This window comes from Spermophilus citellus (genome assembly GCF_964194105.1).
Source record: "Spermophilus citellus genome assembly, chromosome: 9".
NCBI lineage: Eukaryota > Metazoa > Chordata > Mammalia > Rodentia > Sciuridae > Spermophilus > Spermophilus citellus.
In genome coordinates, this window is record NC_138191.1 from 135,672,941 (window position 1) to 135,688,704 (window position 15,764).

General features: G+C 53.5%; 1 protein-coding gene across 6 annotated transcripts; it reads right to left on the minus strand.

Annotated features, from left to right (window-relative positions):
* Positions 1-432: 432 nt before the first annotated feature.
* Positions 433-12,728, minus strand: RNF207 (ring finger protein 207). Of its 6 annotated transcripts, none has more exons than XM_081306026.1 (18): positions 12,301-12,724; positions 12,019-12,209; positions 11,284-11,416; positions 9,993-10,137; positions 9,820-9,901; positions 9,671-9,746; positions 9,464-9,589; positions 9,040-9,086; positions 8,722-8,794; positions 8,566-8,634; positions 7,954-8,022; positions 7,779-7,867; positions 6,672-6,858; positions 6,393-6,494; positions 6,089-6,140; positions 5,664-5,781; positions 1,527-1,607; positions 433-732 (listed from the first exon to the last, which is right to left on the minus strand). In XM_081306026.1, exons 1-18 carry the CDS (start codon positions 12,679-12,681, stop codon positions 561-563), a joined length of 2,193 nt encoding a protein of 730 aa, XP_081162152.1. In that variant the 5' UTR covers positions 12,682-12,724; the 3' UTR covers positions 433-560. The 6 variants fall into 6 exon arrangements, with proteins under 6 accessions (XP_081162152.1, XP_081162151.1, XP_081162150.1 ...); XM_081306025.1 differs by having other exon boundaries at positions 6,393-6,578; positions 12,301-12,718; XM_081306024.1 differs by having other exon boundaries at positions 6,393-6,858; positions 12,301-12,728.
* Between the last annotated feature and the right edge of the window lie 3,036 nt (positions 12,729-15,764).

Below are 15,764 nucleotides of genomic sequence, written 5' to 3' on the forward strand. Positions count from 1 at the left end.
CACGAGAGGCACAAAGGACAGTGAAGGTGGCTGGGGAAAGCCCCAGGTGTAAAGTGGAGATCTGCACAGGGCTGGCCAGAGGCCGTCCCGGCTTCACAACCTCTGCCCTTGCCATGATGTGAGTCACTGCTCAGATTATTGGGTGGAACTTTCTGGTTGCACCAGGTCTACAGTGGGCTGTGTAGCAGGAGAAACTGGATTCCTTGGCAGCAGAGTGGGTGCTGTGCCGTGGTAGAATCTTGTTATCTAAAACACGGGGCAGCAGGACCTGATGGCATCAGAGTACAGGGCTCAGCCCAGCACCATGAGCAGTGCTGAGCAAGGCGCATTGCAGTCAGCGTGTTTGCTGGTTGGACGTGGCCCCCCAGGAGTGGGAAATCATCCCCATGTGAGCTTGTGCCCTGGGAACACAGAGGAGTGCAGCAGCCTAGCCTGGCTTTACTTTTTAATCAAGTGTCACCTTTGAAAGAAGTGACCATAATGAGAACAACCTTTTCTTAAGTATCCCAGTCTCGATGTGTTCGTTGTGAGAGTCCAGCTGGTTGTATGGGGCCTGTTTGCTAAGTTGGCTGCTCTCTGCATGTGGGGAGGTCATCCCCATTTTTCTGCTTGGATCTGAGATGGTCTCGGTTCTTCAGGGGAGGATCTTCTGAGACGCCACTCAGAGCCCTGCTGTTTCCTTTGGACTCTGAGGTCTTCTCTCCCTTCTCCACGGCACTTCCTGGATCATTCCTAAAGGAACAATTTAACATAAGCTCATCTACTCTGCTCCCCTTACTTCACTGGTGTCCAGTCTGTCCAAAGGTTTCACAATGGAAAACTTTTTTGGAAGTTCCCAGTAGGTGACTGCGTCTTCACACCCAGAAGTGCCTGCGACTTATCAAGGATTCTCAGAGTGAAAGCCATTCCCCAGGACAAGGTGGTTAGCTGCCCAAACATGAGCATATTCAGGTGGTTTCAGCAGCTTCGGGCAGTGAACTCTGGATCCAAGGTCCCCTGAAGCCTTGCAGGGGAGGGTGGGACTCGTCTCTGCATTGTCCCCAAACACTAGAATTCTAGACACTTAAGTTAATTGCTAGACTTCCCCTGTCCTGTGACTAAAACCAGCCTGTGACCTATCTTACTGCACTCTGTCTCTGCGTCGCAAGCATTTAGGCAAACACTGGCTCCGAGGAGAGTGACACCACCCACTCCTCCTCAGCCATTCCTCAGTCGAGGGAATTTGAGTTGCTTGTAAAGCTTGCAGCCCTTGGTGGTGTAAGGGAATGCAGGCAGCCCCCTAGGCCTTTTATCATTGTGTTAAGTCCTATCAAAGTCCCATGTATCATCTAGGAAGTCACTGGTTAAAGCACCCATCCAAGTTAAAAGCCTCCCTGACTTATTTTACAAACCGTAATCTGGCTGAGGCCACAGAGCTGATGGGTGGCGAGCTGGGCCCACGGGGCGATGAAGCCCATCCACTTTCCTTGCATTTGCCTCTGACATCAAATTCCTTGCCACTGTTGGGCTGGGAAGACTTGCGTTACCTGGCCAGGGTCTCGCTACTCCTGCTGCCGTCATACGTGCTTTGTAGAGTCTCTGACTGTTCATCCACAGGCAGCTGAAACCTGGGTGAGAGACACGGGCACCAAGACTGGGAGGCGACAGAAGCAGCCCACTGCGTGGCTCCAGGCCTTTGGCACCCAAAGCAAGCTTAAGCCAACGCTCCAGGGCCCACCTGAACTTCCCTCTTGTAGCCCTGGAACAGTTACCAAGACCCAGTGGTTTTCCAGGGCCCAGTAAGTCACAGGTGACAGTAGAAGACAGGGGAAGTCAGACCTGGCTCTTGTGAAGCTACTTGCTGTTTAGGGAGGTACCTCAGGGTGGGACAGAAGCAGAGTGTGGCCAGGCAGTGTAGTGACAATGAGCAATTCCTGCTCTAATCAGGGTGGTTTGGGAGGCCTCTGCTGACGTTCCATCTGAGACCTGAGTGAGGAGAACCTCAGGACAACCTAAGTAAGAACCTTTCATCAGGGGCCAAGAAGTGAGAGCTAGTCTAGCTTTGGGGGAACTGAAAGGCCATTGTGACCATAGTGTTGTGAGGGGCCAACATGGTCAGAGGTGGACAGGAAAGGGCCCCTGGGAGAGCTATCAGGCCTTGTGGTGGTAGGAATAATAGACTCAAAAGATTATTGGCTGGGCACAGTGGTGTACACCTATAATCCCAGCTACTCAGGAGGCTGAGACAGGAGGATTGCAAGTTTGAGACCAGCCTCAACAATTTAACAAGACCCTATCATAAAATTAAAAAAAAAAAAAATTTAAAAAGAGCTTAGTGTAGTGGCACATTCCTGTAATCCCAGTGGCTTAGGAGGCTGAGGCAAGTGGGGAGAATCTCGAGTTCAAAGCCCACCTCAGCAACAGCAAGGTGCTAAGCAACTCAGACCCCGTCTCTAAATACAAAATAGGGCTGGGGGTGTGGCTCAGTGATAAAGTGTTCCTGGATTTAATTCTCCCCACCACCACCAAAAAACAAACAAAAACCCAAAAGATCACTGGCTGAACGGTATGCTGAAGGGATGCCTGGCTGTGGGGCTTGGTATTTGGTCAGAAGAGACCAAAGTGGGAAGATTGCACTGGAGAGTTTAGTCCACAAAACTTGGAGACTGGTTGGAAATGGAGTGAGTGAGAAGGAGTCAGGAAATCTAGCTGCCTTGTTTGAGTTCCTGCCATCCCTTGAGTGTGTGCGATACTATTGGTGGAGATAAGGAGACAGGTACGGTGTGTGCGGGGAGGACACCAAGAGTTCTGCTGGCCACTCTTTTGAGCTGAGGTGCCTCTTAGACATCCAGGCCGAGACTCCAGGGAGAAGACAGTTGGAGGTGAGTGTGGAGTAGGAGAGCACTGTGCTGGGGAGGGATGGTGGGGGTGGGATGTCATCTGCATGGCGATGGGGCTTTACAGCCAGGGATGCTGGGCTGGCGGTGTAGCTCAGCACTACAGCATGTGCTCAGCTTACTCGAGAGCCTGGGTTCAATCAGGAGAGGACACCAACATGGCAGAAGCCGGCGATCAGACCCAGGACCAGCTGTGCACTGACGGCCCACCACTAGAACCCTCAGGAGGCAGGGAACTGGTAGTCTCAGGACCTCTCGACAGCAAGGGTGGGACCCAAATAGGATGTGCTGGTGACAGTTGAGCTCTTTCTCACTGTGCAGAAGTCTGAAAGTTAATTCTTAGAGGGCACAAGCCACAGCTGAGAAGTAAACAGAAAGCCAGGACTAAATGGAATGTATACAAAACTCCACAGAGAGGCCCTCCAGGAAGGCGACTGGAAAAGAACCTGACATTGGGCGTTCCAAAAACAAAAGAACACACCCCACGTCCCCTGAGCCACCCTGCAGACCCCTTCCAGTGAAGCACCAGCTACAGTGCGCCCAGGGCTTCCATCTGTCGCTGTGCCTCCAGCCCCACTCACTCCTGAACCGAGCGGACAATCAAGGATCACCTGACATCCGACAGCCGAGGAGAGCCTTGACCATGGGAGACGGGGACGAAACAAAAAGTAACGTGGAACCCACCTCAATCTAATGTATGAAATATGATATGTCAAGAGCTTTGTAATGTTGTGAACAACCAATAAAAAAAAAAAAAAGTAACGTGGAGAAGACATTAGGGATAAAACTTCCAAAAGGAAAAAAAAAAAACACAACTACCTATCGGTTTCAGAGGAGTAAGAGAGTGTCTCCAGAAAAAAAAAAAAAAAAAGAATACAATGGAGAAAGAATTAGAGTAGGAAAAATACTCTTAGAATTAAAACCAAGCTAGAAATAATCAGCTTGACAGAAGGGAAATCCCACTGAAAGTATAAGACAGAGAATGTAAAAAAGAAGGGCTGACATCCAACAACAGGAATTCCAAAAAGAGAAAAAGGGGAGAAATCAACTAATTAAAAATGAAATATGGCAGGGTGCAGTGGAGCGCACCTCTAATCTCAATGACTCGGGAGGCTGAGGTGGGAGGATCTCAAGTTTGAGGCCAGCCTCAGCAATTTAGTGATAACCTATCTCAAAAAATGAAAAGGCTGGGGATGTAGCTCAGTGATAGAGTGCCCCTGGATTCAATCCCCAGTACCACAAGGAAGGAAGGAAGGAAGAAAAAAGTCAAAACAGGACATGAATTTCCAGAATGAGTACCCAAGGACACCAAGTACATACACCAAATATACCAACATCTAAACCAATGGATGGAAATAAGACTCTTGGCAATGTGAAATTTAGACCACAGGAACAAGAGAAGATTCTACAAGCTTCCACAGAGAATAAGTAGGTCACCCTACAAGGATTAGGAATCAATGCCTTCAGACTTTTCAAAAACATCCTTTGAAACTAAAAGATAATCAAGCAATGCTTTCAAAGGAAAGTCCTTCCCAGTCTAGAATTTCCAGTCTAGAATTCAAGACTCAGTGAAACCATCAGTCAAGTGTGAGGTGGAAAAGAGACATTTTAAGACCTGTGCTGTCCAAAATGTACTTCCTGAATCTCCATTCTCCAGAAGCTGCTGGGGGAAGGGCTCCACCAAACATGACCAAGGAAATGGGCACATGAGACAAGGGCAGGGCAGATGGGATCCAGGAGGGTGGTGCAGAGAGTCCAGGCCCCAGCTGTGCACCTGTGCACCTGGGGCTGCGTGAAGGAGAGACGGGCACATGGAAGATCTCTGTGCCACTCCTCAATCCCAGTCCTGGGGATTAAATCCAGGGAACTCTTATCACTGAGCTGCATCCCTAGCCCTTTTAGTTTTTAAGACAGGGTCTTACTAAATTGCCCAGGCTGGTTCAAACTTGCTATCCTACTGCCTCTGCCTCCCAAATCACTGAGATCACGGGCATGTGTTATCGATCCCGGCACAGGATGTTTTTTTGTTTTTTTTTTTAGTTGTCAATGGAACTTAATTTTTATTCATTTATATGCAGTGCTGAGAACTAGCCCAGTGCCTCACACATGCTAGGCAAGCATTCTACCACTGAGCCACCACCCCAGCCCTCTGGCACACATTTTGATGCCTGCCTACAGTGCTGAGGGGCCTGCTCCAGACCTGGCTTGTCTTGACATGTGCTGGTGAAGTCCCTGTTCCCTCCCTCATGTCTGCTGCTTGGATATGACACTCTCAAGATGTTCTGTCTGCCTATATTTTTTAAGTAGGGTCTCACTAAGTTGCTGAGGGCCTAATTTTGCTGGGTATAGCCTCAAACATGCAATCCTCCTGCCTCAGCCTCCCAAGTCACTGGGATCACAGGTATGTGCCATTGCACCTGGCTGTTCCTTCTGCTTCTACCTACTACTACTATTTTTTTTAAATTTTAGGTGGACATGATATCTTTATTTTATTTTTATGTGGTGCTGAGGATTGAACCCAGTGCCTCATGCACGCTAGGTGAGCGCTCTACCACTGAGCCACAGTGCTAGCCCTTCCACCTACTTCTGAGGGCTGCTGGGAGCCACCCTGTGCCCGCTGAGCAGACCACTTACTATGACCACATTTTTGCAGCTATCTAACACCTGGTTTGTTTGTCTAGAACCCTGATTACCTACCTGCTGACTTTCCTGAAAGGGGCCCTTCTGACGTATGTCACCTTATCCACATGCATGCTGAAATGCCCTGGTAACACCCTCTGGCCTTACCTGGGCTCCAGCCGTTCCTTCACCTTAGCAATGGAGCGGACGTAGGGTGTGATCTGCTTGGTGATGGTGGTCAGGTAGGCATTCTCCTGCTTCAGCTGGAGAAGGTCATGGAGCTGGGCTGTGGAGCCCAAGGCCAGAGTGTTGGTCTTGCTGGCATTAGACTCTAAAACTCAAGCCCAGCACCATCTAAAGACCCCAACTGTTTGAATGGTCATCTCTAATGAATGGGTGGGGCATTTGGTGGGACATCCTACTCACCGCCTCCTGACCTTACATGCACACGTGGGCCTATTAGCAGGTGTGAGGCCAAGCCAAGCCCCAAGGGGAGAAGCATGTGTGTAAGTCTGGTTAGTGTCTGACTAGCTCCCCGCTAGCATGTGGGTCAGCTGCAGCACAGGGCTTCACTAGTGGCCAGCCTCCCGGACCTTCATAAACCTCCTGCTCATTGGCTACTCGCTGGTAGGATTCCTCCCAAATCTGAAAGAGAGAATTGAGATGCTAGATGTGGCATTGGTGGCATTTCTACTTCAGCCACTCAGAGCCATACAGTTTCCCCAGCAGGGCCCATGTCATTCCTGTGGCAAAGACTCCAGGTTCCAGAACCTGCTACGTAGGAGTCTGGAGGAGCAGCAGGCCAGGCTCTCTTTCACCCCGCCTCCCTGCCCCATCTTGGGTAGCCCATGTTCTTTTGACAGGCAGGGCTGGAGCCTTGTTCCTAGGGAGAGCTACCTCTTGGAAGATGGCTCTCATGCCCTCCGCAGAGCTGTACTCAGAGGCGATCCGTGCGTCCAGCCGCAGGGACCTGCTCAGGATGTCCCCCATGATCTCGGCCTTGATGAGGGAGTGGTGCCTTGTGAGGTCGCGGTGCAATTCCTGCACCTGGTCCTTCAGGTTCTGCACCTCTGCCTGCAGCCCCTGCATGCAGAGGCCAGGAGGGCTGGGGTCCTGCAGGAGCCCCTCTGGAGGAGTAACTACAAGCAGGGCCCTGCAGGGCCCCAGCCCCCTCACCCGGTAGGAGTCCTCATAGTGGCGGCAGTGCTCTGTGAAGGGAGTGTCCTCGCCCTCAGCCAGGAGCACCTTGGTGCTGATGGAGCGGTGCAGCGTGGGCTTCTGGACTGGGGACCCTGGCGTCTTTCTCACTGGGGAGGGGCATCTGGGCCCCATCAGAACCTTGGGTCCTGCACCCCCTGCCAGCCTGGGGAAAGAGCCAGTGTGGATGCAAGACAGGCAGTGCCGGTCTTCCCTTCCCCTGCCTCCAGGGTGCCAGTGCTCCACTACCCTGTCAACCCCATGCAGGGCAGAACCACTCAGCTCTGGAAAGACATTCTGCAAAGCCATACCCAGTGACACTGACATCTATGATTTTTTTCCCCTGGTACCAGGGAATTGGACCAGAGGTGCTTATCACTGAGCCACATCCCCAGCCCTTTTTATGTTTGATTTTGAGACAGTACCTTGCTAAATTTATATTTTATATTTATATTTTAGTTGTAGTTGGACACAATACCTTTATTTTTGTTTACTTATTTTATATGTGGTGTTGAGAATTGAACCAGGGCCTCTCCCGGGCTAGGCAAGCAGGCCACCCCTGAGCCACACCCCCAGCCCCTGCTGGTAGGTTTTAAAGATCTTCTCAGATGCGGTGTTAGTGTGGGAGGAGGGCAAGTCCCACTGCATTCCCAGGGGCATGGGGTACCAGTGTGCTCACTGCCATGCTGGGCAGAGAAAGTTTGAGCCCACACCAGGTTCTCCCGCTCTCTGGGGCTTTTAGGCCACACACACCAGTTCTGACATTTATCTTATCTCCTCTGTGACTCTTCCTTGGCTCCAAGCCCTCACCCCCAGCCCCATGCAATATCCAACCCAGCCCCAGTGGCTCCAGCCTGGGGGGGGGGGGAGGCTGCCTACAGGAGGCGGAGGGGAAGTCCCACCTCGTTCCCATCTATTCTAATAGCCCTCCTGCGTGGAGGGTCCATGGCACCCAGACACCCAGCGGAGAGCCGACCTAACTGAGAGGACTGAGGAGGCAAGGAGGGTGCAAAGCCTTTCACTGACAATCTGGTCCCTGGGCGCTGGTGCTGGAGACCAGGCACCAGCTCCCTAGGTCATGCTCACGTATTGGCGGCAGACGCAGCCTGGCGTGGCCCCAGCAGCAGCAGTGGCTCCAGGCAGCGTGCGAATTCTGCATGGTGGTCGCTGGCGATCTGGGTGGCGGAACTGTCATGAGGTGACCTCCCCTTCGCCGAGGGATACCCACTCCCGCCCAGGCCCAGTAGGACCACGTGCCCACCTTGCTGCTCTGCGCTGGTCTTAGGCGATGTGGCCCTGTGACTATGCTCTGCAGCCTCTCCATCAGCTCCTATGGCGGGAGCCGGGAGGGGGGCTCAGGCTGAGCCGGTGTGGCAGGGAGGGGGCCGCCAGCCGGCAGCCGGCAGGAAGAGGGGAGGTGGAGGGACTATTTTTAGCATATTGCCTGATGTCCTATGAGACCCCAACCCTATTCTGGGACTGGCCCAGACAACTCTTCCACCAAATCCATAGGAAAGAAGGTAGCAGGGCTCCAGCAGATATTTATTTATTTATTGGGGATGCTGGAGATTGAACTCAGGGTACTCCACCAGGGAGCTAGGCCTCCAGTCTAGTCTTCTTCTTCTGAGAGGGTTTCATTGAACTGCATAGGATGGCCTGGAATTTACAGTCCTCCTGCCTCAGCCTCCTGAGTTGTTGGGATTACAGGTGTGCACCACGTGTCCAGCATCATTGTCCTGTTAAAAGAGACTCCTCGCCTGGCCCCTAAAGGGTTGGTGGATGACAGAGTGGAGGAGGGAGAGGCAAGCCCAGCCTGCAGGTGGCAGGACTGGCTCTGGTGGGGAAGGGGAGACTGGGGAACGGGGAGACTCACATAGCCCAGGTCCAGGAACTCAGCCTTGTTGGCCAAGCTGAGGAAGGAAGAGCAGATGACCAGGTGAACCTGCCAAAGGGGAAGATGCCTGGTGGCTGGCCAAGGCAGGAGGGGCCCTCTATGCCCCAGCGCCTGACCCCGCAGCCCTTCCCTTACCTGTAGAGTGGGCAGCAGAGCAGCCAAGTGGGAGAGCTGCTCCTTGAAGGCCTTGTCTTTCTCATCGTATTGGCTGGGGAAGGGCACACTGCCTAGTCTCCGACGGGACAGCTGACCACCCCACCTCAAGGGTCCCAGAACCTGCAGTGTCATCACCCCTCCAGCTCTGTAGGTCCTTCCCTGTGTCCTGAGCACCCACTCTCCTTGGCTGGTGGACACCTGGATGTTTTGCTCCCCAGTTAGGGTAAAGCCTGCAAAGGCCCAGGCTTGGAGCTGGGTATATGGAGGCCAGGGTGTGAGGGGACTGCCACCACTCACCTCTGCACAGCCTGCAGCAGCAGTGCTTTCCTCTCTGCCAGTTTGTCCTGGGGGAGACAGCCCACCACTCACCTGGCTGATCCACCCCCTCCCTGCCCTGTGGTCTGGATAGTGAAGACTGGTTATCTCTCCACCCACTGGCTGAGAGCCCGAGTACCCTCACCTTAAATGTCACCTCCTGGGTGCAATCTTCCTAGACCACCCCCCACCACTACCACCAGCCTAGGGCAAACCCTGATGTCCCTCTGGAACTTTCCAGGCAACTGTGATTAGCTCCTAGAAAAGAAGTTCAAGCCCTGCTGCCCTGCTTCGATGACAACTCTACAAGCGAATCCAGGGCCTCTCCGTGTTGTGGGCAACTGCTTGGGGCTGATGGGGCTATACGGCGGTGGCAGCCACCGGCCAGTCCTCCTCCATCCCTCACCTGCATGCTGCCAAAGAGGGTGTGGATGGCGGCATCTTCTTCAGCTGCGCTGCGCCGCACCTCCTCCACCATGACCTGCAGCAGCGCAATGGCCTCCCGGGTGGCTGTCTGCAGGGCCTTCACCGCCTGGGGAGAGGGGACCTCAGCCTCTTAACACCCCCACGTTCGCACGCTCCCCCCTCGCGCGGGCCACTGAGCCCCGCTCACCAGCACGGCCTGTTCCAGCCGCTCGCAGCCCTGCACGTAAGCCGACTCCAGGTCCACGCAGTGGGCTCGACTCTCCCTGCGGGAGGCAGCGAATCACACCTGCTCTGGCCACCCCGGTCCAGGAGGGAAGCCCCCCGCCCGCTACCCACCCCTGCATATCCCGGAAACAGCGGATGCACAACAGCGACTTCTTGTCGGTGGAGAACATGATGTAGGGCTCCGCGTGCAGCGCTGCGGGGGCGGGGCAGAGGCTGAGCGCTCTGGGCGGTGCCCGCCTCCCACCCCACCCCTGCCCGGGGTCCCCAGGTCTTGCCTCGCTTACTGCACTTCTGGATCACATCGCGGCTGCGCTGGCCTAGGGCCACAATGTCGTGGCGCGCGAACATGCGTGCCCGGTGCGTCTCGTCGCGGCAGCGCGCACACAGGGGTTGCTCGCAAGTGTTGCAGAAGTACGTGGTCTCGGCGTCCTGGGGGCCAGCGCTGGTTCAGACGGAGCGCTCTAGCCGACTGCGGACTGTGGCCAGCGAGGGAACCACAGCCGCAGAGAGATACCGCTAGCATCGGTCCCAGCCTGGGGCAGATGCGTGGCTAAATGCAGCCCTTTCTTGTGATTCCCACACAGCAGTCTACCTAATACACCCAGGTCCCAGATGAGGACACTGAGGCTCAGAGGCCAAGTAAGCAGGTAGGTGCAAGAAGGAGCAGGTAGAAGAGGCTTCCAGAGGTAGTTCCATGGCAGGGTGGGTGGGGGAGGGCAGAAACTGCATTGTAAAATATTTTACAAGGAAGATGGGGGGGGAGCTTTGACCTTACAAGCCCCCCTTGACTCCCTCAATAGTGGTGAAGTGGTAGAACACACCTTGGCCTTCTGGAGTTACAGTTAGTGGGGGAGGGAAGGGCAGGGACCCCACCCCCAGCCCCCACCCCCATCCCAGGGATGTGTCCAGGGTTTGGGTTGCAGTCCTGGCAGTGGACTCAGGGACAGCTATGACAGAACAAATCCCCACTCCTACCTTGGCATTCAAGGCCATATCCTCCCAGGCTCTGCCTGTCCCCATTCCCTCACCTCCCTCCCATCACCTGCACTTCTGGGTCACACAGATCGCAGCACTTGCCCAGCATGCCCTGGGATTTCACTCCTAGAAGGCTGAGCTTGCTCCCCTTCAGGGCTCTCCAGCCTCCACAGGCCAGACTCTGAGGACCCTTTTCAGTTTGGCTAGAAGCCTGGCCTCCAGCTCTGCCGGTTGGGGTAGGGCAGAAACGTCCCTTGCCAACTATCCCTTCCAAACTGCTTACTGTCCTCAGGGTACCACAGGCCTGTGCACTGGACCACCCTTCTGTACCAGTTCACAACTCCACTGAGTTGGGGACCTGTAAGCTCTCCTCAAACTGAATGACCTCAACCTTTGCCACTATGGGCTATTCATTCAGCTCCCTTGTTGTGAACTCAGTCTCCCTATTGTAAATGGACCCTATTCCAGGTCCAAGGTGGGGTGGGGGGGTTGGAGCACCTACTGGTGGTCTGTCCTCTGAGAATGTGCTGGGTGTATGTTTCAAGGACCAAGCACCCGGGCACCCACTGCTCCCCCACCCCCCACCCCTGTGGCCCCTGCCTGCTTGCTGCACTCCAGGTCACAGTTGGCACAATGCACAGCCTCCACGCCATCCCTGGAGCTGTCCACGAGGAACTGCAGCAGCCGGTCCACTGGTGGGAGCCAATTGGGACCCTTCACCACGGTCTGGTGTCTGTGGAGAGGCTGCAGCCAAGACCCAGCACCCCTTCCAGGATGCTCTCCCCCTCCTCCCTCACGTTCCAGGATGGAGCTAAAAACAGCTGCAGCAGGAGGTGGGGTGGGGTGTACTTTGGCCTGACGTCTGCTGTACATCAGGTCGCTCTTACCCTAACCCAGCCCCCACCCTTGGGCCATCCTGCAAATACCATGGGGTCCCCACCACCATAAAAAGCCACTTCAGGCCATGAGGACCCTCTGAAGGCACTGGGCAAATTTAGGGCACAGCCCAGTAACTTGAGCCAACTTAAGGGTTATGTTGACCTAAGACTTGTGGGACCATAAAGAGAGTTACTGGAAGTGTCCTGACCCCTCCTCCAGCCCTGACCTTGCTTCCTGACTTTCTGTAGAAACTCTGGGCTCAGAAATGATTCTTTCCCTGCCTCAATTATTCTGATTTCTAAAATGTGGGGAGGGGGAGTCTGCAAGTTCTGGCCCAAAGGCGGCCAGGGAAGGGTGCAACCTCTCCCAGCCACTTCTAGCCTTGCCCTCCTTCACCTGGGTTTCCCCTCCAGGAAGAGCCAACCTTTCCCTTCGCGGATGATTTGGGGCACTCACTGACACAGCGGGCAGGCCAGGCGGCCGTCCACAGCCCGACCACGGAGGCAGCCGGCACAGAAGTCGTGGAAGCATTCCAGCAGGCACGGGCGCTCGTACTGCGCGTGGCACAGAGGGCACACGAGCGGGTGGCCGCTCGCGGTGTCCAGGTCGCCTAGGCCCTCTAGGGGCGTGAAGATAGCTCCCGACATCTGCAAGGACAGCGCAAGTCCGCAGCTGCGGCCCTCACGGTTGCGGGGCCGGTCCCTGGAGGTCCCTCCATCCTCCTACAGCGGACCCTACCAGATGTCCAGTGGTTTTGGAACGGGGAGCTGCTAGGGCCCGGGGAGGGTCTTGAGTGCCCAGCGCGGGGAGAACCAACCGGGAGGGCTGGCAAGGAGTCCAGCTACGCGCCGGCAGCCTCACCCCCTGCTGCCCAGCGCTTGGAGCGCTGCTCGCAGCTGTGGCCCTCCCTAGGAGTCGCTGACCCTGGAAGGACAGGCAGCCGGACTGGGTTTTGCTTCCTCTGCACTCTCCCCAGTCGCCTCTCTTCACTTCTCCCTCTTCCCTCACTCCCACCCCTGGAATTCCACACTCGTTGTCCTTCGGGTGACCTGCTGGCGACGCCCCTTTGGCGCTGCGCACTGAGCGTCGCTCCGGCGCAGTGCTCCGGCCCACCTCCATCAGGGTGGTGCTGCCTCCCGCGCAGCAGGAGCCTAAACCTCGCCGGCGGGTCCGCAGCTCTGCCCCGGGGCCACTCCGCCTGGAGGAGAGGGGAGGACGCAGAGGCTGGAAAGGACTGTGACCGGCCAGGGTCCGAGGTTCTACTAGACCCGGCGTGAAATGACAGAACTCAGTGCGGCAGGAGTGTGGCGCAGAGCCAGCGAGAGGACACCTTGGCGGGGTCTTCAGGGGTGCGGGGGCCCCCTGCCTAGGTGCCAGTAGAGTAGGTTCTTGCAGGTCCATTTCCTTGATCGCCAAGTGGGAGCGCCAGAGAGCAGCAAACATTTCTCCACAGGCATTCTAGTGCTTGGGAAGCGGAGCAAGAGGCTTTGGAATCCCAGCCCCACCTTGGTCAAGTTAGCGACCTTTTAGAGCTGCACAAAAGAGGGGCTGGTCCCGTTAGCTCTGCGTGGTGAGGCACGTCTGTAATCCCAGAGATTGGGAAGGCTGAGGCAGGAGGATCCTAAATTCCAGGCCAGCCTCAGCAGTTTAGACCCTCAGTAATTTAGGAAGAACTAGTCTCAAAACAAAAAGGGTTGGGTTTGTAGCTCAGTGGTAAAGCTCCCTTGGATTTAATCCCTAGTACCCCCCCCAAAAAAAAGGCTGGCCCCCACCGAGCTTCGGAATGATTAAGGCCTGATCCCCATTGTCAGCCAAGTTCCCAGAAGAAGGCTGGGTTTATTTGGGTGGGAGGTGGGGAAGGGAACTTCCTGTCTTTTCAGTAGAGCGCCCTCTGCTCTGATGGCATGGCCAGCATTGTTCACCCCATTACCTCCTTTCCTCATTCTCAGTTATCCTGTGTTTTCCCTGAAAGCCGCCCCTGTTTCTGCACCTCTTGCAACCAGCCTGACCACAGAAGGTGCTCAATAAAAGTTTAATAGTTAGAGGGAAAAAAATATGAGCTAATATTCCCGCTGGGTTTTGAAGGATGCGTTTGCCAGCAGATGAAAGTAAATGCTTCTTTCAAGGTCCTTCCCTAACCCAGGCTGGATTTATGCTTGCAGTCATAACAATAGTAACAATGGCTAATGTTTGCTGGCCAAGGTATTTTCAGTCGTATTAACTGATTTAATCCTGATAACTTTAAAGAGTAGAAAATGTTAACTCTAGTAGGTGGTGGAGCTGATATACAAACTAGGTATGTGCTTTGTAAATAAATGACACATCAGTTTCCCAGTAGGAAGTGGTGTTGTTTTTCTTTGGCAGGGTGGGTTTACTGGAGATTGAACCCAGGGGTGCTTAACCACTGAGCTACATCCCGGCTCTTCTTATTTTTTAATTTTTATTTAATTTTTGTGTAGTTGTAGATGGACAGCATGCCTTTACTTTTTTATTTTTATGTGGTGCTAAGGATCTAACCCAGTCCTCACACCTGCTAGGCAAATACTCTGCCACTGAGCTACTACCCCAGCCCTTTATTTTTTATTTTGAGACAGGGGCTTGCTAAGTTGCTGAGGCTGGCTTTGCACTTGTGATCCTCCTGCCTTATCCTCCTGAGTTGCTGGGATCACAGGTGTGCGCGACCACTCCTGGCTTATTTTTTATTTTGATATAGAGACTCACTGAATTGTAGAGGTGGGCCTTGAAAATGCAATCCTCCTGCCTCAGCCTCTTGAGTTGCTGGGATCACAGGTGTATGTCACAGCACCTGGTGGAAATGGTGTTCTTGAAACTCAGATTTCTTTATTTAGTCCATCCATTTATGTTTTCATCTATTTGTCTACATATTTATTGAATATGTATCATGGACCAGATTTGTAGCAGGCAGCAGGACATAGAAGGGAACATACCAGCCATGGTTAGCCAAACACACAAATACAAGTTCTCTCTCTCTCTCTCTCTCTCTCTCTCTCTCTCTCTCTCCAATACTGACAGACTGTGTTAAATACCCTGAAGAAAATAATAAGGATGTGTGACAGAGGGTAGGTGGCAGGGGGTAGAGCTGAGGGCCACACTAGAGAACCTTAGGCAGTGATGGGCACTGAACATGAGACCCCTTACTGAGCTACATCCCCAGGCCTTTCTTTCTTTCTTTTTTTTTTTTTTTTTTTTTTGGTGGGGGTTACCATGGATTGAACTCAGGAACACTCAACCACTGAGCCTCATCCCCAGCCCTATTTTTTGTATTTTATTTAGAGACAGAGTCTCACTGAGTTGCTTAGTGCCTTGCCATTGCTGAAGCTGGCTTTGAACCTGTGATCCTCCTGTCTCAGCCTCCTGAGCCGCTGAGATCACAGGCTTGTACCACTGCACACGGCCCCTAGGTCTTTTTTTTATTTACTTTGAGACAGGGTCTCACTAAGTTGCCCAGGCTGGGCTTGAACTTGTGATTCTCCTGCCTCAGCTTCCTGAGTCATTGGGATTACAGGTATGTGCCACTATGCCTGGCTGCATCAGACTTTCAAATCCATATGGTAAAGGTCTAGAGCAGCTGGGGTCACTTTGGCCCATGCTGACAGATTCTAATTGGAACCTGTTCTTACAGATTTTATGACCAGGGGGAATTATCCTTATCTCCCTGAGTTCTGGGAACTGGATTGTTTGAGGGTCACAAAAGTCTCCCCAGCTGGCAGGGTAGCTTCTATTCTTATCAGTATTTGAGACCTGAGTTCCCTCTGCAGATAACAGGTTGCTGAGGAATGTAACATGTCCTATAAACTTCAGCCAGGCAGGGCTGCAGGCAAATTGCTTTTTTTTTTTTTTTTTTTTTTTGATACTGGGAATTGAAGCAGAGGTGACCCCTGAGCCATATTGTGGCCCTTTTTATTTTGAGACAGAGTCTCAATAAGTTGCTTAGGGCCTTGCTAAATTTCTGAGACTGGCCTCGAACTTGAGACCTTTCTGCCTCAACTGCCTGAGTCATTGGGATTGCAGGTGTGTGCCACTGCATCAGCAGCAAAGTGCTTTTTTTTTTTTTTAATATTTATTTATTTTTTTTTAGTTCTCGGCGGACACAACATCTTTGTTTGTATGTGGTGCTGAGGATCTAACCCGGGCCGCACGCATGCCAGGCGAGCGTGCTACCGCTTGAGCCACATCCCCAG

Coding starts and splice junctions, on each gene's coding strand:
- RNF207 (XM_081306024.1), bottom strand. CDS start 12,681: ATGGAGGTGGGCCGGAGCACTGCGCCGGAGCGACGCTCAGTGCGCAGC. Junction 12,210..12,300: donor CCAAAACCACTGGACATCTG/GTAGGGTCCGCT, acceptor CTGTCCTTGCAG/ATGTCGGGAGCTATCTTCAC. Junction 9,087..9,463: donor CCCTCTTTGGCAGCATGCAG/GTGAGGGATGGA, acceptor TGTCTCCCCCAG/GACAAACTGGCAGAGAGGAA.